Genomic DNA, 23700 nt, shown 5'->3' on the forward strand with positions numbered 1-23700 from the left:
CATGGGGGGGCATATATCTTTTTGAATTGGTGGGGTATTCTTTAGATAAACACCCAGAAGTAGAATTGCTGGATCATTTGGTAATTCTACTTTTAGCTTCCTGAGAAACCTCCCTACTGTTTTCCATACTGGCTGCACCAGTTTGCATTCCTACCAACAGTGCACAAAGGTTCCTTTTGCACCACATCCTCACCAGCACTCGGTATTCTCTGTCTTTTTGGTAATAGACAATCTAACAGACGTAGGTTTTTTTATTTTTCATAGTGGTTTTGATTTTCACTTCCTTGGGGATTAGTGATGTTGAGTGAGGTACATTAGCAATGTACCTACTGGCCATCTGTATATCTTCTTTAGAAAAGATATATTGTCTTTTTATTGTACTTTTTATTCATTTGATAATATATATTTAGGTATTTTGCCCATTCCTCCCATGCATTTCTTAATGAAAAGACATACCCTGATAAAAATTCACCTTAATTTTAACTTACTCTTCTAATCTGTTGTTCTTTAAAAAAAATTTTGAGGGCCGCCTGGGTGGCTCAGTCAGTTAAGCACCTGGCCTTTGGCTCAGGTCATGATCTCGGGGTCCTGGGATTGAGCCCCATGTCAGGCTCCCCTGCTCAGCAGGGAATCTGCTTTTCCCTCCACCCCCACTCATGCTCGCTCTCTCTCTCTCTCTCTGTAATAAATAAATAAGATTTTAAAAAAATATTTTGAATTGTTATTTAATGTATTAATTATGGTTCCCTGCTTTGTGTCATTTACACATTTATTCAGCAAGTCCTCTATGTGTTCATCTAAGTTGCTGATTGAAAATGTTATCAAGGGCAAGTTAAAATGCAATGCCACATGTCATGCCACCAGGGCTCACAAGGAGTCGAGATGAAGTCCTTTATCAATAGTCTTTGAGGTAGTTTCTCGGCCCTTTGAGTATCCACTCTGAATGTATCACTCATTCCAAGGTCCTCTATTTTAACTAGGAGAAAACTGCTAGCAATTCCTCAAAAATGCGTAGCACCCAAGATACATCTCTTCTATGTCATTTTATCAGTAGTTATCAAACTCTAACTCATTTATTTATTCAATAATATTTAATGAACAGCTATTCCGTCAGTAAACACATAAATACATACAAGAATAAGGTAGTAAGATACTGACAAGTATTGGGACACCTGGGTGGCTGCCTTCGGCTCGGGTCATGATTCCAGGGCCCTGGGATCGAGTGCCGCATCAGGTTCCTTGCTATGGCCGGAGCCTGCTTCTCCCTCTGCCTGCCACTCCCCCTGCTTGTGCTCTCTCTCTCTGACAAATAAATAAATAAAATCTTAAAAAAAAAAAAAAAAAGACAGTGACAGGTACTAAGAAGAAAATACGAGAGAGCAACAACACTGCTGGAGCAGGCAAGGGAGTGGTAGCCCAGGGCTCAGGAGGCTCTCCTCTAATGACATTTCAACTGAAATATGAACAAAGTGAAAGAGATAACAATGTCAGTATTTTGAGAAAAGCCAAGGCAGACAGAGAGCCAAGTTAATGCAAAGGCTACATGCACCAGAAATGTTTGAGAAACAGAACACCATTGTGCTTGGACGGTAAATAAGGGTGGGCATGGCAAGAAAGAAAGGGGATAGAAGGAGAGAGCTAGCACACAGGACTTTGTAGACCATGTCAAGGGATTTAGATTTTTTAAAAAATTGTAATAGAAAGCCACTGAAGAATGTGGCCATGAGAGTAGTATCATTTGATTTACATTATTAAAATAATACTCAGACTGTTGTAGCGAATGGATTATCAGAGGGAAGAACATAATCAAGGAAACCAATTAAGAGTCTGGTACACTAATCCTGCAAGAGATGAAAGTACTTTGAACTAGGATGGTGATAGTGAAAAGGGGTAGGAATGGCCTAATTCAGGGTTCATTTTAGAGCCAAGCAGACAGGACTTGCTGGTGAATTAAATACAAGGTGAAAGAGAAAGAGAAGCATCAAGAATGACTTCTGGGTCTGGGTCCTGACCAAGTAGGAGAGCTGTTGTACCTTTTATGGGAGACAGAGGAGACAAGAGGAACATGCTGGGTGGCTGGGCCGTGTGGGCAAATCAAGAGCTCTGTGTTGGATGTCAATCTCCCCCAGCCAGCCAGCCAGCATTTATTTAGTGGTGATGCTGGGCAGGAGACAGCACGAACAGTCTAGTTGAGGGTATAAGAGCAGACAGACAAGGTGGAAGCACTAGGTGCTACTAGAGCTTAGATTATGCCCAACAATCTAAAGAAGGAGAGTGTTCCCGAGGAAGCAATTTCAAGAACAGACAATATCTGAGGTTAGGTTAGCAGAACTCACTCATAGTGATCCTGTGCAACTTCCTAATAACATCCGCTTTTATAATTATATGCATAATAATCACAACCAAGATATCTTGTGTCATAACATGAAGTACACAATTTTAGGGACCAAACTTTTGGAAAACTGGGAGAGGTAACTTACCTGAGCAGCAATTCAATCTTGCTCTCAGGGGCTCCAAGATCACACCTGCAACTTATTTTCTTAGTTGTGAATACCCAGCTGAGCATGAATATACAACACTGACTGAGACCCCATTTTCTCTCAGCCACACTCAGTCTGAATGAAGCCAGTTCTCTGAGCTAATGATTTCAGCATTGTCTTGCATCCTGTTCCAAGTTTCTCAGCTCTAGCCACAGTGGTCTTCCTTCACCATGCTCCCTCCTGCCAGAGTCATTGCAAATGCTGTTCCCTCTACCTGAAACACTGTTCCCAGCCCTCTTCTCAGAGTTACTGCATATCAACCTTCTCTAAACATCCATTCCTCAAACATTTCCTACAGTCCCTGACAAGGCCATATCCCATTATCACTCACTCTTAAGCCCCATTGACCTGTTCTTTGTACCATTTACCTTAGTGCCAATTTTGTGACTGATTGACTGATGCACTCTTCACTACACTGAAAACTTGACGAAGGCAGGAACCTTGTTGGCTTTGGTTCATCATTATTCTCCTACAAGTAGCATGATGCCTAGCATTAAATTAATGAATGAGAACAAAGAAGGAAAATAAAAGTACTTCCTCTTTTCATAACCAAATCATTAATATGATCCAATCTTTGCAAACCATTAACCCCACCTTCTTAGTTTTTCTTCCTGTGGATACAGTTATCAAAAGTCCTTTTTGGTTGCTCATAGAATTTGACATTAGGGTAGCCCAATATTAACTCCTTTTATCACTATGATATTTTACATTGTATTAAATCTTCTCATGTCAGTTAATTTAGTGGCCATTTACTGGGGTCTTACTAGAAGTGAGACACGTTACATACATCACCACTCCATCATGAAGACCATGCAAGGTAGGTATTCCTACACCTGTTTAATAAATGAAATCAAGTCTCGAGAGGCTTAGTGACTTCCACAAGGTCATAGAGTCAATAAGTGGTGATTTTTGGGATTCAATTGTAGGTCTTTGTAACTCAAACACTTCTAACTTCTGGTTTGCCCAAATGTAAATCTGGAATAAAAACTACTTTTCGAATCTGATGGGAAATCAGTGTGAGAGTGCATGAAAAGAAATACTCTTTTAAAGTCATAAAGCACTGTAGGAATAGTAGTCACTGAGTTTCTTAGCTTATTATCACCTATGTATCTTGTATTTTTTATTTGCCTATGGATATGTGCCCTTTTGTTCATGAGAAAAAGCTAAAGATTGCCAGTTATGGTATTGAAGAATTTAGGAAAACCTATAATTCTGGTCAACATAAGCTCTCAAGGAGGTAAGACTGGAATGTGATTATGATTTCAAAGCAGAAGTCTGATTATTTTATTACATGCTGCCTGGAACAAAAATTGTGTGAACCCAAGGGTAGAGCTCGGGGGCTGGGGGGCGGGGGGAGAAGCATTCCCCAAAGTCAGAAGAAGTTGGCAGTAATTACATGGCATTATTCATGGGGTACTGACTTTGGCAGACATGACCTATCATCTAGGGAAGAATTTGAGTTCAGGAGAATGAATAGTTATGAAGATAGTAAGAAGTGACATTTTTTGAAGACTTACTAAGTGCTAGGATCTTTACCTGCATTATTTATTGTAATTCTTATAATATACCAATTAAGGCTCAGGAAAATCAAGTGCCTCACCCAACAATACATAAGGCAGAGTGTATATGGCTTGCAGATAACTGAGCCATCTGAACTCAGGCACTGGTGACCAATTCTGAGCCACTGAAATAGGCAAAAGCTAATATTAGTATTTAATTATTCTAGTTTAACTGCATCTAGCTTAGGAGCTTGACTGATATATTCCTAGATCCAACGATCCCTGGTTGCTTGGGCAAAGCCCAATTTCTGCATTTGCAAGGGTGAAAAGTGGACCCTACATTGGGCGAATTCACATATGTAAGCCTGTCCCTCAGCCACATTCTTCTGGTGCTCAGTCCCTTTCAAATGACAGTAACCAGATCAGTTAAATGACCAAAATTTGTCAAAAAAGTTTAAGACAAGAAAAAGTGGCATGGAGTACTGGAACAGCCACCAGACTGGGGGTCAGGAAACCTGGTTTCTGGTCTCAGCTCTCTCACTAAAGTGCTCTAAGACCAAGGAAATTCACCCTACTTCCCTGAATCTTGGGTTTTCATCTATAAAATGAAGACAGAGGAGCAAAATCTCTATGATCCCTTTCAGCTCTGCTGTTCTCTGACTGCCCAGCAGTAAGAGGAGTTAGAGGCTGATCTCACTTTTGGGGGGCTTCCAATTATCTTCCAGATGCCATACTGAAAGGAAGAGCAGTTCCATGAAACCTTATACACAGCAAGCCTTCTGAAAGCCATTACCTTACAGCATGATGTGGTCATCACTGCTCCTTTGCCCTCCTGGCTCTGCAGGGCTATTCCTGGAAGGGTTAGCAACTGAAACAGTACTTCTGGGAATCTAAGAGTGGCAGCGGTGGGTGGGGAGAGCACAAATAATTTTTTCGGGCCCAAGAGGCAGGGAACAGAATGTTGAGACAGTAAAGATCCTTGTCCTTGTGGTGCCAAGATACATTTAAAAATGAGAACAACTAACAAGTCTCTAGGCTTTATAAACCACACTGCCCTGTGCTATCTGATATTTCCTCCTTTCAGCTTCACAACAAAACTTTATGGTAGGAAGGTAGGTAATGGGTACTGTATGTGCTTAGAGGAAAGAAACAGACCTGGTGGACAAGCGCATGCGCTCACACACAATCATCTTTGTAGGAGCTACAAAACTTCTAAAACTGCCCATGATTTTATTCACAGCGTGGGCAGGAGTAGTAATTAGAACCATCTCTTGAGAGGAATGGAGAAAATCTTGTTGAGTCTCCTACCAGCGGCCCCCTCTTTAAGGAAGGACAGAAGCCCCATTAGAAATGAAACCCAGTCCCTTGGGGCGCCTGGGTGGTGCAGCTAGTTAAGCATTTGACTCGAGTTCAGCTCAGGTCATGATCTCAGGGTAATGAGATAGTGCCCCACGTGGAGTCTGCTTGGGATTCTTTCTCCCTCCTCCGCCACACAAATAAATAAATAAATCTTAAAAAAAAAAGAAAGAAATTAAATCCAGTCCCCTCTCCTTCCCCACGGTAGGTCCACTATGCTCCAGCCACATCCAGAAATTCATGCACACCTATAGTCTTCTGTGCCTCCATGCCTTTGCCTGGGCTGTTTCCTCTGCCTTAAAAATCATTTACCACCTTTACCTGGTAAACTACCACTCATATTTTTTTAGACATTTCAAATGCCATCTCGTAAGAAGACTTCCTTGATGCCATCTCCAGTTGTGACTTTCTGCTCTGCTTGCCCACGATATTCTGAACCTGCCTAGACTTACTGAAAAACAAGAAAACACTGAGACTATTGATTTATTTGCCTCTGTGCCATAGACATGAGAAGCCCATGGGCATGGACCATGATGAATATAGTTTTATATCTCCTATACTTAGTCCAGCACCTGGCACACAGGAGGCACTCAGTAGCATGGTTGGTTGGATGGATGCATGACTGGATGGATCACTAACTAACATGAAGACTTCTAGGTCATTCTCTATTAGGCAGAAGGCAGAAGTTTTATTTTAAAAGATAAAATAAGACAGTACAATACTCAGAGAATATGAACTTGCCTCAGGTACTGAAAAGACCTTGTTCTATCATCCGGACAGGAATGAGAAGGGTAATAAGAAAAAGTGGGATAAGACCAAAGACTCAGGGTAAAGGGCAAAGACAAAGCCCAGTCCATGGCACCCATAGGGATGGCCTCCCCCAGGACATGGGAAATAGTGGTGTGAAAGGACCCATAGATCCTGGAAAATGTTGGGATTACCTGTGGCCAAAGATTTCTCCAGACCTCCCAAAACATATTACTAAAAAAAGCACCAACATCCCACGATACCAAGATGAAGCAGCAGTTCAGCAAAATTCTAAATGAAAAGTCTCACATTCTAAGGAATGAATGGATAAATCCTCGCAAACATATCTGGCTCTACTGGGAAAATTCAGATCATTGAGTATTAACAGCCATAAAAGGATTTTTATAATACCCACAACTATGGATGATATGATATCCCTGGATTCAGGCTCCCAACATTGGCCATCATGTCTATCACTGGTAGAAACCCCTTTGCCGTGTGTCCACAAGGGGATTTCCTCTTCACTCCTTCAGGATGGAGTAGCATTCACATGAACACTCTCATCTCAGGCTTGTATACTCTTACATATTCCATCCATGGGAAGAAGGATCACTTAGCTGATCCATGAGACTTGGAGAAAACCCAACCTTTCTGGGGCCATGTTAAGAAGGAAGTAGTGCCACTGCCTTGGCATGGAGTCAGTGCAGGCTTGGCATGGGTCTGTCTTCTTGAACTACCTAGACCCAGGCCAGCAGGCTCTTTCAGTTTGTGAATTAAGATCAAGTGCCAAAGCAAGCCTAGCCAGGTCTCATCTCTTTGTGTGAGATCCTTGGCCTACCAAGGAATGGATTAGGTCAGTGTCATGCAGGTCCCAAGGTCTAGCCATGTACAGAAAAGAGGGAGGATTTCCCCACTGTGCTCTTTAATTCAGTACTGCACTTTTTTTCAGCTGGCTCTGGGAATTGTTCTCAATTGTTTAGACTTCAGAGCAGACCAGTGGTGAATACTGGGCCATCGATGTCCTCAACACATACATGTGATGAGTCATGACTCTTTACCTCCAGTGTGAAGCCTACGTGACAAAAATACCTCAAATGCAGATTTAGTTAACTGCAGGGTTACTTTACTCTATGGAAAAGTGATAGTTCTAATCTTCTTAAAATAAGTTTGCTTGTTTTTGTTTGTTTTCTGTGAAGGAGTTTGAAATATTTCCTGTCATGGAGAGGTCTCGGAGAGAAATGCTACCGGAATGAGGTTAGACTGCAACTATCACTCAGGGGTACAGTGTGTTTTCCACAGAGCCCTTTCTTAAATGGTAAATATATTCATGAAAAAAGTACTGTGAACACTGAAATTATGAAATGAAATCACTGTCTGTCACCTAGTAATGTCACATAATTCAAAACAATTTATGGAGAGTGCATAAGTATTTTGGACAATTGAGGCCAAAAAAGGAATTGTTTATCAAATCCTCCATTCAAATATATATTCACTCATTCACCAAGTATTTCGTCAGTATCTATTGTGTGCCAGATAATAGCCAGTGCCCTGTGCCTAAAACACAGTCTCCCAGAGGGAGAGAAAAGAAGTTCACAAACGTAGCCTTCCTCCCCTTAGGTAATGGTCTTCCTTCACGCGTGCGTATCTTCGACTTTGCCTCTCACTTAAGTTAGTAACTCCTTCTACCTGAGCTTGTAAGTCTCTTTTTCACCTGGTTTTCACCTGGTTTTCCACATTATGCAGGATCTGGCGGCTAGCACACTGCTCCCTTGTACAGAACAAAGCTCTTTCTGTAATGCAAATAAGCGCTCAAATTCAGCCCTGTTGTGTAGGGGCGTCCCCATGAAGTGGCCTGCCCCAGGAACACATCGAAGCACTCTTCCCAGAATTCTGTAAAAAGGCAACTGCAAAGTGCTGAAAGAGAGCCTGGATAATGGATGACAGCAGGTGGGATGCCGCTTGTCTTCCTAAGGGGCCTTTCTCCCCCCTGATCTCTTCCTTCCTGTTTGCTTTTGGTAGATAAGTAGGATTAGATGGGTGACCTGTGGATGATTCACATGGAACTGAAGGTCAACAGTTATTGGCACAGATCATTTTATTGGACTGTGGGTAGATGATTCCCTGCAAGACACCGGGTTTTGAGTGTCTCCCATCAATTCTGAACGTTAAACAGTTTCGTCAGTACAGCTTCAATTGTGAAGAAATGTCTACTGTATTCTTTTGATTCACAAAACTATTTTTCACCTTACTTAGTATAATGTTCCCCAATCAAACCATCCAAATACCCCCTTGAAAGAAGGCATTAGGTGGTAACATTTTAGCTTTGAAAATTTGCCTGTAAGTTACTTAAAACATTGTAAATTTCTTGCCCTGTCCTTCAAATGCACCATATAAATATTGCATTTGATCCTTAACTTACACTCCATCAATAATTTATTTCATAGACATCCCTCCGTAAGACCATCAGTTGCTGAGGTGTTCAGTTTTCGGGGAAAGCATTTATTTACTGCATGAGCCCAGGAAGGCTGGTAAAGACTTGGCTAAAAGCTCCACATGGAGCGAATTATGGTAATTGTATTAATGCTCAAATCCACGAAGCTCTGTTCAAATCTGCTAAAAGGTTTTGCACTTTATTGCCCACATCTTGACGGGCAATGAGTCCACTGGAAATGTTTAACACTTCACAGGGAAGCTTCCGAGATTCATTTCTCATGGTTACAAAAATTACTGAAGAATCTCTGGAGGTATCTTCCAGAGCAATCTCTGAAAGTCACAACTGAGAGTTAACAACCTCTTTACTATCTTCCACTTTCGGATCAGACTGAAACTACAAGTTCAAGTCACCAGAAATGAAAATCAAAGGAAATATCACACAATTAATTTTGATGAATGGATAAGTTTTAATTCATGTATGGCAATATTCTGGCTAATGATATGTCTCCTTAGGACATCCATTAAAAATCCATTAACTTAACAGGCTAAATCTAATACAGTTACTCTGGAAATTTTCTGCTAGATTAACATTATGGATTTTTAACGAATATTTCCTGTAGGTATTGCTCTATTAGCAAACCTAATATACTAATTAAACATGGGTTTTGTGTTGGGGCTGGGGGGAGCACCAAATGTTAAAATAAAAAAATCAGAGTTGAAGTTGGACCCAAGTCACCAAAGACTACTACTAAAATCAGTAAATATCATTATAGCTTTTAAAAGCAAAAAGTGCCAACCTACCAGGACCAGCCATCTCAAGTCAATTTATTCACTTACTAATCACATTGTATTTGAGCTACTAAAGTGTACCATCCCCTATGCTGGGACTGAGGACACAAAGGTAAATTAGTGAAAATCCTGACGTCAAGGAGCTCACAGTCTAGTATAGAATCAAGACACATACAGGTAATCAATGGGTACTATACTAAGATATGGTCAATATACCATGAGAACACTCAGAAGGAATAACCAAATTTAGGGGGTGGGGAGGCACAAGTAATTGAAGTTGAAATTTGTGTTCCAATAAGATATTAGCTCCTTCTAGGGCCTCCCATTGGGAGGGTTTCAATCCTGACTTAGCATTTATTGCTTCTGCATGGGGTTAGATGAGATTATCAAATTTTCATCTGCAAACAAGGTAACATTACTTTTGTCACGGATCGTGAGAATTACACGCAACAAGGTCTGGGAAAGCACGGAGAAATGTCCTTGAAATATAGAAGGGGAAGCAGGGTTGGTATTGATTTGTCACCTACCATTCACAGGCACACAATGGGTATTAACTGGAAGTCAATATAGCAAAAGGGTTAGAGCAGGATTTGGAATCATCCAAACATGGGTCTGGATTCTGTTTCTACCACTTACAAACTGAACAACTGTCATTTAAACACTCTTCCCTTTTCTGACCCTTGGTTTCTTCAGCTGTTTAGAAGAGGATACATAAAAACAACTCCATTACACAGTTTTAGAAATTTACAAATATATTGGTTATAATGCAATAGTACCATGTCCGAGAAGCAGTGAACTATTAGTTTGAATTGCTACCATTAATTATGCCTTCACAGGTAAGACTATATGGAAATATTACGAGACTCATCTAAGTTCACACCATTAGTGCCAGAACTAGAACCACTCTAGCTCCCGGTTCAGTGTTTTAGATCCATCTTGCCTGTACCCCTCAATCACAAGACAAGAGACCTTCCCTTGGCACTCAGTCTTGATGGCTCTCCATCAAGGCAGCAAGCTCATGGGGTGCCTCCAAAAAGAGCAGATTGGGGACTCAGGAATTGATGGCTCTGCTTCAGCTCTAATGACCAGTGTACTAATACCCTGGTGCTATGGGCTGAATTGTGTCCCCCAAATTCATATGTTGAAGCCCTAATCCCCAATGTGACTATATTTGGAGAGAGGGTGTGTAAGGAGGTAATTAAGGTCAAAAGGGTAGCGTTCTGGGGTGCCTGGTGGCTCAGTCACTTGAATGTCTTACTCCTGATTTCCGCTTAGGTCATGATCTCACATGAGATCGAGCCCTGTGTCCGGCTCCGTGTTCAGCAGGCAGTCTGCCTGAGAGTCAGTCTCTCTCTCTCCCCCTCCCCCACTTGTGTGTGCTCTCTTTCTCTCTAAAATAAGTAAATAAATCTTTAGAAAAAGGGTGGGGTCCTGACCCAATAGGATTTGTGTCCTTAGAGGAAGAGACACTAGTGAGCACTCTCTTGTGCACATCTCTGCACACGTACAAAGAAGAGGTCATGTGAGCACACAGTGAGAGGTGGCTGCCAACAAGCCACGAGAAGAGGCCTCAGAACTAAACTTAACCTTGTTGGCACTTTGATCTTAGACTTCCCAGCCTTCAGAACTGTGAGAGAAAAATTCCATTGTTCTAACTCACTCAGTCTATGGTGTTTTGGTACAGCATAGTGGACTAAGGCACCCAGGACATCTCCTTGCCACAGTTTTCTCTCCACTCTTGCCATCTGTCTCCATTCCAGCAACTGAGTTTGTGTCCCACACATTTCATAGCAGGTATCTATCAATATCACCTGTGCCAAGACACTTAAGGGTAGGGTACAGTGATCCCTGCCCTCCAGAAGCTTTTGGCTTAGCACTGGCTTCCTGTGTGGCTGCCCTTTCTCCCTGGTGAACAGGAAGCACTGTCTAAAAACCCAGACTGGTTGGCAGGAGTCCCAACATGCCAGCCTCTAGCCAGCTCACTCAGACCCCAGAATAAAAGGCCGACCCTATTCCCCTCTCGCTGTCCAAGCTGCTGCTTCCAAATGGCTGGAAGACCCAGAATTTAAAGCCAACCATCTTCTGACTTACAGTTTTAATACTTTTTTATACCCTGTGAAGTTATACTCCATTTATCAACTGAGATCCCATCACACCTTTCTCCTATTCAGGTATGTGCACTTGTTCCAATCTAGCTGATGTTAACTTTGGGGGCTAAATCCTGGCCCACTGGAAGCCAACCATACAGCCACATCAGCTCCCTCAGTCTCGTATATCCTCATAGTCAGTGTGCTTCGGCAGAAAAGTGTGGAGTTAGAGACCCTAGTTCTAATACTGACTCGACAACTTACTAGTGGACAAGGAACTGAATCCCAGTTTTCCCGTCCATAAAATGGGAATAGTTATTACACCAATAGGTTTTGTGAGGGCCACATGAGATAATGTACATAAATCACCTACCAAAGGACTCAGAATATAGCTGATGACGAATGACGACCGCTTTGCTTTCTTCTTCTCTTCCCTGGTCCCAAGTTCCTTCCCTTCTCTAACCAGCTCAGATCCAGACATGATTTCAACAGAGCCACGGAAATTCCAGAATGGTTCTTGCTGCATACTACTCTGTTTTTTCCCCAGACTTAGCAATTAGTAGTTGAACAGACCACACACAACCAGTTAGGCTATCTACAACATAGTAGAGCGGGGCTACCTGAATCGTTCATGTTTCTATCCTGAAACTCTTGCCCTTTAATAGATGGGTCACGAGGACTCCCCCAGAGAAAGGATGAACTGAAATCACCTACCACATGACTTGGTTATCAAGGGCAGTCATGGAACACTACATCAAAAACTAATGATGCACTGTATGGTGACTAACATATAATTAAAAAAAAAAAAAAAGAAGAAGAGGTTGTAGCAGACACCAGTTTTTCGCCAATATTTAACAGCACAACTCTCAAGTTTTAGCTGGCCACGTGAATGGACACACAGCTGCCCAGCCCATGGCCACATTCCTCAGCCACCCTTGCAGCCTCGTGGGGCCTTATGAACAAGTGCTGGTTAATGGGATGCGATCAGCAATGACGTGGCTCATTTCCATGTTATGGTCTCTCCAGAAGAATGCAGATGGACTCCTCTGGTCCTTTTCATTCCTCCCACTCACTGACCGGGAACTGCTGAGAACTGGAGTAACTAACTTGGACCCAAGGTTGGAGGCCATGTTGTGACAATGGCAGAGCTGGCCTGATAGTCATTTCCCTCTATTCTATTACATAAAAAGGGTATTACCTTCCATCTTGTTTATTAACCCACTGTTCTTTTCACTTTTATTGTTACAACATCTTAGCCTAAACACTAAACAGTACAAAAGGATTTCTATTTAATTAAGGATAATTGCCTACCTGATGACAGCTTACTACAACTGCAAGTAGTAACTATAGGAAATAAACAACTTTCTCTGACATGAACAAGCAAACCTTAAACTTTTAAATGCCGGCTACTGTTATATATATGTACCTTGCATCTCAATTCTTTCACCAAGTAAACCCCTACTAGTCACCCACATCTTTATTAGCTGGTCACATAAAACTGGAAGTCTGGGACCCTATGGCCTTAGTCAGGAACCACTGGCTCATGCTGCAGTTTCTTCTCATTTTTATCTTTTCAATTGTTTTTCTTTCTGCTCATGGCCTTGCCTGGTTCCTTGAATCTAATTCACAAAGCATCTTCCTAGTACTGATTGGAAACCATCTATACACACCCCCTTGATTATGCTACTCTCAGCTACTCCATGAGAATGTCTTCCTCAATCTAGCCCATGTCTACGAGTCTATATTTCAATGCAGACTTTCCACAGTCTGTATCTCCACTCAGTTCCCATGAGCCCCAATATAAGGGATAGTCACTGTCTATCCATCAAAACGGATTCCTTTCTCTTAGAAAAACAGGGCTGAGTTTCTGCATTTTTTAAAAAAACTTATTTATTTGAGAGAGAGAGAGAGAGAGCATGAGCAGAGAGAGGGGCAGAGGGAGAAGCAAGAATCCCTGCTGAGCAGGGAGCCCAGATGGACGCAGGGCTCAATCCCAGGACCCTGAGATCAAGACCTGAGCCTAAAGCAGATGCCTAACCTACTGAGCCACCCAGGCGCCCTTCTTTTTTAAAAAAGATTTTATTTATTTATTTGAGAGAGAGAGCGCGTGTGCCCAAGTGGGGGGCGGGGAGGGGCAGAGGCAGAGGGAGAAGGACAAGCAGACTCCCTAACGAGATGGGAGCCTGACACAGGGCTTGATCTTAGGATTCCGAGATCACGGCTTCAGCCAAAGTCATATGCTTAACCAACTGAGCTGCCCAGGTGCCCCCTGCATTTCAATTCATAAAAAAACAAAAACACACTAAAGGACAATATCCTCATATATACATACACATAATTACTCTCCAGGTGTTTTCATTTTGTTTGCTGTTTACCTATTTTGCTGTAATTATCTGCAACAAAATCTTCCAAGCCAACCATCTTCCAGAAACTGTCATCCCAGCCTTTCTCTGCAGAGTACGTCCATTTGCACACCAGGGAGCAGAGAGAACTAAGAAAATGGGAGAAAGGTAGAACCAATAATATGAGTCAGGTTTCCTTTATATTTTGCCAAATACTTACCCAGATATCTGCAGTAGTGTTAAAGAAGTAGAATAAGCCAAAGTAAGTAATTACACATCCCCGTTCAGATCCAAAGTCTCCATTTATACCTGGCCATGGGTTGGTGGTTGTGGGGCTGAGTGATGGGTAAATGGGTGTTCATGATCTACTCTGTTTTGTGCATGTTCAAAATTCTCTATAATAAAAAAGGTAAAAAGAAATTGAAAAAGTGCCTGGTCTATATATATATGGTTGCCCTAGTCTCAAGCAATATTTAATAGGAGGAAGACTGGAATGCTGGAAGGTACTTTCCTCTCCAGCTTCATTTACCCTTCGTCTTCTACACTCAAGCAATAAAAAATTCATTTGCAGTTTTCTGGAAAACAAACAAACAAACAAAAAAACTCTTGCACATCTGTGCCTTTGCCCTACTCCTATTTGTTTGGAAAATTCTTCCCAGCTTCTTTGCCCCAATGACTCAAATACTTCTCCAGCCGAGGCTGAGTCTCCAGTTTTGTGTGTGGGTGCTCCTCCTCTGAGCTTCTAGAACATGCAACATACCTTCTACCACAGCCCTTAAAATGCTGCGTAATTAACTGCTTCTTTACATAGCTTCCCAATAGTGCTACTGCTTTCTATGCTCATCTTGTGTCAATAGCAAACCACAGAAAATGAAATCTGAGGCAATCAATCCCCGTTTAAAACTTTTCAATTGCTTCTCATTGCCTTCAGGAAAAAGTCCAAACCTTAGCAGGGTTTTAAAACACCCTTTGTGATATGACTATGCTGACCACCAGACTCCTGTCTTGCTGTTCCCACCCTTGCTTTCTCCATTCTGCAAAACTGAATTATTTGAAGTTTCCTGTAGCAGGCCTTGATTTCTCACTTCCCTGTGCACTGAAACCTTTGCTTCATTCTGCCAAGAATGTTCTTCACTATTATGCCTTTGCTAGTTAGCCTTCATAACTCAGCTCAGATCTTCCCTTTTCATGAGGCCCCAGTGAAGGGCAAGCTGTCCAAAGCCTCTTCTCTAAGCTTCAATCTGGACTTAGCCTTAACAATGATCACTGTAATGAAATGTACTGACCAAAGCTTCCCTAGCTCGCCCATTAACTCCAGCTATTCCTTCAGAGCAAAAGCAGTCCTGATCAGCTCTACCTCCAGTCCTGAGTCCATATTCAGCCACAATGAATACTGAGTGACTGGCAGCAGAGGTAAGTGATAAACCTGGGAAGCTCACACAGTTTTAAAGATAAAACTATCTCATAGAGTCAACAGTCTAAGTGCATCTCATTCAATCATTCACAATGATTCACTCATCCACTCAAATATTTAGTATTCAGTTACTATGATTCTGGCACCAGGTAATGCCCTGGAGAACCAAAGGTATGCAAGAGACTTGGTCTGCTCCCATAGAAGCTGACAGTTAAACTGGGGGAGACAGAACTTGATCAATCACACCTAAAATCATGTACTAACAATAATGTTCAAAGGAGATAGATGAATGAAAACCTTTAGCAGGTGAATCTGAATCTGATATCACCTGGCAGGAGGAAAGGGGAGGAAGTATCAAGCAAGAAAGGCTCCACACAGGTGACATTTTATGAGACCTAAATGTCTTTTGAAAGCAAACAAATGTTATTGACCATTACTGATTTTTTTTCAGATGTCATGTAGATGGCAGACACACTGAGCTGAGCTAAGCAGAACAGATATACTGAAGGAGTGTTAGCACCAACAGAAATGTAAGATGCATGTGCTAAATCCTTCACCTTACTTAAGATACATTTTTTTTTTGAGGTATAAAGAAGGTAGTTACTTATGTAGCATATCCTGAAGAATACAAAATAGGCTAATTCCTCCTGGCACAATGCCTGGAATTCCAACTTTTTGGAATCCCTGAGACCTCACTGCAAAGAACAGTGCTATGGAACAGAAGATGGTGTAGAGGGATTATTTCTAATGGTCCGACTACACAGAACAACTCTTCACTCTCCAAATGCCCTATTCATTTGCAGAATTCTATGCCTCTGTTCTGACTGTTCCTTCTGTCTTAACTGCTTACCGTTCCTTCCACTCACTTGGCAAATTCCAAGTCATCCAGATGGTCCAGTTCCAATGGCACCTCCCCACTATCTCCAAGCTAACCTCAGGGCTCTCTCTTTTGAGGCAGCACTCTAACTTGAAAATATGCATTCTAGTTCTTCATAGCAGAGGCAGGCTGGGTTCATGACCCCAAGTCTTTGACCCTCCACATACCTGCATCTCTTGCCGAATAATTTGCTGTGCTGCCCCACCCCCTCCCACCCCCACATTGTGGACAGGATCTCCTTTCCTACCTCTAGATTTTGGATTCTGTCACATGGCTGGATTTGGTCAAAAATGTAAGGCAGGAGGACAGCATTCTGGGTTCAAATCTATGCCTCAAGAGGCATTATGTGTTCCTGCTTGCTCTCTTGCACCTCTGGTATAGCTCTGAGAAAATCACGTGGGGCTAGCCCATTGGTGCGAGGAGGAGGAGCAGAGACATGTGGAGTAGAGCAAGGACTACCAAGCCCAACCTGGATCACACATGCCCCCCAGGCAGTCAAGACCTGATGCACCAAGTTCAGCTAAGACTAGAAGGACCACCCAGCACAGCACAGCCCAAACGAGCTACCCATGAGCCAAGTATATGATTATTGTGTTTAACTGCTGAGCACTGGTTGTGGTTTGTAACGGTCAACAGTTAAACAACTCAACCTTTTATAGCACAACTAACTTATTCCAAGTAGATTCCCCCTCACCCCCCCAAAGAGGGCAAGGAGAGGGATGTCTCAGTCCTCACAGCAAGTTAAAATAGGTGGCCAGAGAGACTGCTTTGAGGGAAGATAACTGAGCCCAACGGGCAGGGAGTTGACAGGTGCAGATGCCTAGGGCAACTCCAGCCTCCTTCAGGATTATTCAAACACTACCATGGTCCATTCCATGCGGATGTCTTTTAATCAACTCCCGGGCAATATGAATGTGTAAAAGCAGCAGAAGTGGCAAAATGCAGAGTGCACCTGAGGCCACAGGTTCTCCAGAAATCTCCAGGACACAGAGTAAGTATAGGATTTTGTCTTAGAGAGTACAGGCAAGGTACCAGTGGCAGAAGGAAACGTTTGCCTCCCCCCGAGGCCTCTATTAAGACCAGGGTTCTGTCATTCCCTGAGGTGTTTGTTAGCAGCTTGCAACTCCCAGAATAACTCTTCGCCATCGGGCAAGCTGACCTACCAGCCCATTGGGGGTGGCAGATATACTCTGTAGGATTACAACTGCAGGCAGGGGACTGCGAAAGACTGGGGCGACACTAGCAGGCTGAGCTGTTTCACAGATGGGCAGCCTGGGAGGAGTGCTGTCCCCAGGGAGAAGGGGCCACTGGCTTTTTGTTCTCTGGAGCCAGAGTGCCAGGGCAGAAACTGCTGGGCTGTCACTGCTCTCAGATTTGTTAATGCCGAGGAGACTACAAAATCCTAGGTGCAAGTCGGAAGAACAGCGGTCAATGAGCAGGGAGAACAAAACCAATATCTAAGTTAGGGAACCAGTTCGAGTGAGAGCGGGTCCCACAGAACATGTAGAGGAGACAGGTCTCTGAAGACAGGATGGTGAAACCACAGGAACTGAGTATCCCTAAGGGAGGCACAAAGAGCTCAGAAGGACGCAAGGAAGACTTTCTGAATGAGAATGACTGATTTTTCAATTTAAAAGTTTCTGCAGAAGAACGAAAAAGAAAATCACTGGCACTGTTGAAATTCAAATTAAAGATCTGGAAGACCAAGTGAACAACATATCACACTACCCAGAACAAAGACACGAAGAAAGAAATGATGAGAGAAGAAAGAGGCGTGGAGAGCAGATCCAGCAGTGTAACATGAGAGTAACTGGAATTCCAGAAGGGTTTTTTCTTTTAAAGAGAAAAGAAAAAATTAAAAAACACACACACACCAAAAAAGATGAAAGAAATGCTATAATTAAATGAATACAGTACTAGGTTTTTGTTTTTAAATATACTGAGCTGAAGCAAGATTTAAGCTTGCAGAATAAAACTCTCATTAAGCCCAGGAAGTGAATCCAGGAAATACTTGAATTTCAAGCGTAAACAGAAAATTATACAAGCTTCCAGACAGAAAGAATAAGTTACTTACAAAGGCAAGAGATTCAGACTAGTTAAGGAATTCTAATCTACACCTCTGGAATGTAGAAGACAGTGGAATAATGTACAGACTATTAAGAAAAATGATCCAAGAATCCTATGCCCAGACAAAATATTATTCAGCTGTCAGGGCAAAAGAAAAACATTTTCAACATGCGAGGATTCAAAAAGCAAACTTCCCATATACGTGCTCTGAGGACAATACTTGAGAATGAACTTAACCAAAAAAACAAGCGATTCACATAAGGGAAATCAAAGACTAGAGGAGCCAGCAGTGGTGAGCACAGATGTTCACGCTATCTCTCCATATGTGTGTGTGCGCTCCTGCACATACATGTGCATGTGTACGTATGTGTGCACACATACATACACCCATATTTAAATCTACATAGATGATGATAAATAATGTAAGCAGGAATTTGTAATACTAAGTTTTCCTGGAACACCTTCCTGCTATATTAGAAGGAAGAATCTAGTAATGGCCTGGAAGTTGAAAATACTGCTGGCAAAACCTCAGAGTCAGAAACTAAAGAAGGGGTACACAGGAGAAGTATGCAGATGCATATATATGTATATTTGGGCAGAATGTTAAGTTTAGTGTATGGAATAAGAAGGTAATTTCTAACAGAAACAAAAAGCTTAGAACTCTCAAAATAACAAGGAATAAAAAAGGAACAAAAAGAAAGTTAAGAAGTCAGTGAAACCAAACTAAACCAATCAAAAGGGAAAGGAAAAGAGGGTAACATGATAAAGATAGAAAATAAAAATACCATAGAAAGAATAAAGTCACTTATTTCAGTTATAACAACAAATGTGAATGGGCTGAATTCCACAAGTGGTTAAAAGATAACAATATTCACATTGGGGTTAAAATTGAGTTATATCTTGTTTACAATACAGATTTTTCTAATGTGATAAAAAGGTTTTTTATAAAAAGGTCAACAAAGAGGTGCACCTCGGTGGTGCAGTTGGTTAAGCATCTGATTTTGGTTTAGGCTCAGGTTCTGATCTCAGGGTCATGAAACTGAGCCCCCCATTATGCTCCACACTCAGCATGGAGTCTGCTTGGGATTCTCTCTCCCTCTGCCCTTCCCTCAATCCCTCCTAGCTCTCTCTCTCTAAAATAAATAAATTTTTAAAGAAGTCATCAAAGAAATAACAAATACACTTTTTAATATGACAATTTAAATATCAAAGTAGAATACAGGATCAAATATATTAGCCAAGACTAAAAGGATCATTCCAGAATGACAAAATATTCAATCCAAGAATATTACTGTTCATTAAATTTTATGAATGAACAACATAATGTGAAATATATAAAACAAGAGCTCCCAGATTTGAAAAAAAAAAAAAAAGCCACTTGAAAAGAGAATTTATTTAAAGATTTTACTGTACTTTCAGAATTTAAGGAAATGGGTAAACCAAAAGAATAATAATATTACTATTGAGTAATTAAAGGACTCAAATATAATCAATAAACTCAACTCTCTATGTTCACATAGGGGGAGAGAGAGGGAGAACATTTTATAATATAAGCAGAGACTAGATAGGCAAAATGGTATTTCACAGGAAATTTTGAGTTTAAAAGTTTTATTAAAAATGAAAAAAGTCTGAAAATCAATAACCTAAGCAGACAACTTAAGAAATTATGAAAAACAAAGATAGATTGAATAAAAAAAAAAAGATCAAAAGGACTAGTAAAGATAAAAGCCTATGAAAGAATAACATAACAAGATAAAATTTAGGTAATCAAGAGAGCCAAAATACAGTTCTAAGAAAAGACAATACAAACAAACAAACAAAAAAAACCTCTGGTAAAACTGAGGAAGGAAAAAAGAGAGAAGGAAAAAGTAACAAATGTCATGAATGAAAATGGGGGACATAACTAAAGAAAAAGAAGACATCAACAGAAAAAAGAGATTAAGTAAATAACATTATGCTAGTATGTTTCAAAATTTAGATGGAATAGGAAATTTACTAGAAAGACAGAATTTACCAAAACTGACTCAAGAAAGCATAAGAAAACTTTGATAAACTCATGACCATTAAAAATATAAGCCAATAGTTAAAAATTATCCTTCAAATAAAATTTCGAGCCCAAATAGTTGTACCAGAAAGGTTTAACAAATGTGCAAGGAACAAAGCACTCCACATTATTTCAGAGACTAGAAGAGGAAATGCTCCGGAAGTTATTTATGAAGCTAGCATAACTATATTATAAAACCAAACAAAGACAGTATAAGAAACAAAAATCAGAGGCCATTCTCACATTATGAATGGGGGCGTAAAAATTCTAAGCAAGACATGACCAAATTTTATATAAAAATGGGGAAAAAGTACATCAAGAACAACATTCCAAAACATTTTAATTGAAGATGTATGAATGTATTTTGAATAGTATTTTACTAAAGGAGAGAAAAAGATCAAATCACATTGAAAAGAAAAAAGTATTTGATGAAGTTAAGGGCCACATCAAGATAGAAACTCTCACTGAAGTAGCAACAATAGAAGTTTCGGCTTCTAACCATGATGGACTAACAAGAGACTGGATTTTACCTCCACCCCCCATCTTAAGAAATTGGAAGAGTAGGAAAAAAAAATATGACACAATTGCTCTCAGACCTTGAACCACAGGCAGCACAGAACTGTGATCCTTGAGAGAAGGAAACAAATGAGGTGAGCCCTAAGATCACTCTGGCTTTCTGCCAGGAAGCCCATACCTGACCACAAAGCAGAAAAAAGGATGCCAAGGAAAACAAGTCAGGTTCACAAAATTGCGAAGACTGATATGAGAATTCAAGGAATTTGGAGGTGGCTAGAAGCCATGATGGCGCACACTTGCAAAGAGGAGGGAGCTGTGCAGAAAGAGGGTACTGAAAACTGCACAGAAGTCCCACGAAATCTTTAACTGCAAAGATGCAGATATGTACATGGACACTCCAAAAGGTCTGATGAGAAGTGACTGGAAGGCTCTGAGCTGAGCTGTTGTCAGGGCTCACAAAGAGCTGAGAATGAGAATCATCTGAGGGACTAAAATTAGAGTGAAACGTCCTCATTTATCACTTGGGGCATTCAGTGGAAACCCCCAAAGAATGCCTTAGAAGTATAACTGAACCTTCCTGTGTAAAGGTTACAATAAACAAAGCTTTGAAAGAAGATTCCAAAAGATAAAACAAAGCCAAAAGTACATTAACAGCCTACTAGAAAAAGTAGCCCAATAGTCATTTAAAAAAAGATAACAAAACCCAGACTATGGACAACATAAAATTAACATGTCAGCATCCAATAAAAAATATCTGAAGAAATAATGGCCAATTTTTAAAAAATTTGATAAAAGCTATCAACCCACAGAGCCATGCTCACTGAAACCAAAGCAAGATAAACACAAAGAAAACCTCAGCAAGACACATTATATAATCAAATTTTTTTTAAAAGTTGACAATATTAAAAGCAGTCATAGGAGAGACACAAAACAGAGGAACAGTCCAACAAAGTCAGCAGACTTTTTACCACAAATAATGCAACCCAGAAGAAAGTGGAATGACATCTTTAAAGTACCTGAAAGGTTTAAAAAGAAAAAAAATCAAGCTAGAATTCTATATTCAGAAAAAAATAAAAAGACCTTCAAGCAATTAATATGAAATAGAGTCTTTTTCAAACAAACAAAAACTGGGAGAATTCATTTCCAAGAAATCTGCATTACAGGACGTTAAAGGTAATTCTTTAGGGAGGAGGAAGAGGACACTAAATGGAAGTATGAATTGATACAAAGTAATGAAAAAGTATCAGAATCAGTAAATATGTGGGTAGATACAAAGGGCATGTTTTCATTTTTAAGTTTCTTTAAAAGAGAATCGACTTTATGTCTTCATCTTTAAAAGGTAATTTAGAAAAAGACACAATGTACTGTGGTGCTTACAACATGCATACAAACAAAACATGACAACAGAAGCACAAATGACAGACAGATATGAAAGATATATGTGATGGGGTGTAAAATTACATGAAGGTAACTAAACTATGATAAGTTAAAGATGCATATTACAAATCCTAGAGGAACCAGTAAAAAAGAAGATAAAATCAGTAAACCAATTTGGGAGATAAAATGGAATACTAAAAACATTTCAGTAATCTGGAAGAAGGCAGGAAAAGGGAAAAATTAGAGAATACACAGAACAAATAAAAGGCAAATGGCAAGATGGTAGATTAAAACCTAGTCTAGGGGCACCTGGGTGGCTCAGTCGTTAAGCGTCTGCCTTCGGCTCAGGGCGTGATCCCGGTGTTCTGGGATCGAGCCCCACACATCAGGCTCCTCTGCTGGAAGCCTGCTTCTTCCTCTCCCACTCCCCCTGCTTGTCTCTCTCTCACTGGCTGTCTCTCTCACTGGCTGTCTCTGTGTCAAATAAATATATAAAATCTTTAAAAAAATAAATAAGAAAAAAAAACCTAGTCTAAAAACTACAATGAACAGGCAAAAATTGTAAGACTGGATTAAAAATAAAAAATGAAATCCAACTCCATGCTGTCTTTAAGAAACTTATTTAAATATAACGATGCAAGATAGGTTCAAGAGTGGAAGGAGAGAAAAAGAGATGCCAGGCCAACGCTAATGATAAAAAAGTTTGAGTGGCTGTATGAATATCAGAAAGTAAACTGCAGAACAAGAAATATACCGGGGAAACAAGAGGTGCATAATGATAAAAGGGTCAATGCATCAAGACGACTTGTGTTAAAGAAGAAATCGTAGTTTGTTAGAATGGCAACCGGAACTCAGCTACAGTTTGATTTCTTTCTTCTTTGTTTTAGCCCAGAACTAACAAGCAATGCGCAACTGTCCGCGACATCAAGGATTCGTGACAGTATAACTGGATGTGACCACCTAAGGTCACCCTTGTTTTTTTTACACCAGTCTGCCTAAAACTCAGCAATCTTAGTGGCCCATGTTGATTAAAAGGTCTGACAGGCTGGAGGGGTCCAGAACTGTGGGCTTGCTCTCTTTTATGGTATTTTAGAGAAGAGCCTGTTTGAGTGGGGAAAGTCGGGAGGTACTAAAGCATCTACCACCTTCTAATAAAAGAATGTTACTTTGTTTCATTTCCTGATGCTCCATCTAGCCTTTTGGGAATTTCGGCACCTCTGGTCTGGCCATGACCTCCCACAGCAGGGACCGTGTCTGCCTTATTCATCATGCCGCTCCCAAGCACCAGGCACAGCGCCTGTCTGGCAAATTCTGAGAACTCAATCCATGTTTATTAAGTAAATGAATGAGAGCCCTAGGATGTCAGTTATAGGAGGAGACTTTCAGGTTCCCAATCACTTTTTAATTGTTTCTATTATAAGGCCCGGATCTCCAGCTAGTGCTCCCTGAGCAGGCTCTAGAAGAGAAAAGGCTCGATTCTTGATTCCTGGGGCGACGAAGAGCACCAGCAGAACGCTGGCTTCCCTGCATAAGCCACCCACCTCAACGGAACAAGGAGAGCTTCTTGAAAACGTGTTTCGTCTACCTTACATACCTCCCATCACCTACTTCC

At 40.9% G+C, this 23700-nt stretch overlaps 1 protein-coding gene across 24 annotated transcripts in view; it reads right to left on the reverse strand.

Annotated features, from left to right (window-relative positions):
* FGGY (FGGY carbohydrate kinase domain containing) overlaps positions 1-23700 on the reverse strand; it is a 399022-nt gene that overhangs the window by 238628 nt on the left and 136694 nt on the right. For all 24 annotated transcript variants that reach the window (XM_057310627.1, XM_057310624.1, XM_026497979.4 and 21 more), the window contains one exon: positions 13827-13942. In XM_057310627.1, the coding sequence (XP_057166610.1) occupies positions 13827-13942 (116 nt within the window). The remainder of the gene's footprint in view (positions 1-13826; positions 13943-23700) is intronic.

The sequence above is a fragment of the Ursus arctos genome, unplaced genomic scaffold (assembly GCF_023065955.2).
Source record: "Ursus arctos isolate Adak ecotype North America unplaced genomic scaffold, UrsArc2.0 scaffold_12, whole genome shotgun sequence".
NCBI classification, from domain to species: Eukaryota; Metazoa; Chordata; class Mammalia; order Carnivora; family Ursidae; genus Ursus; species Ursus arctos.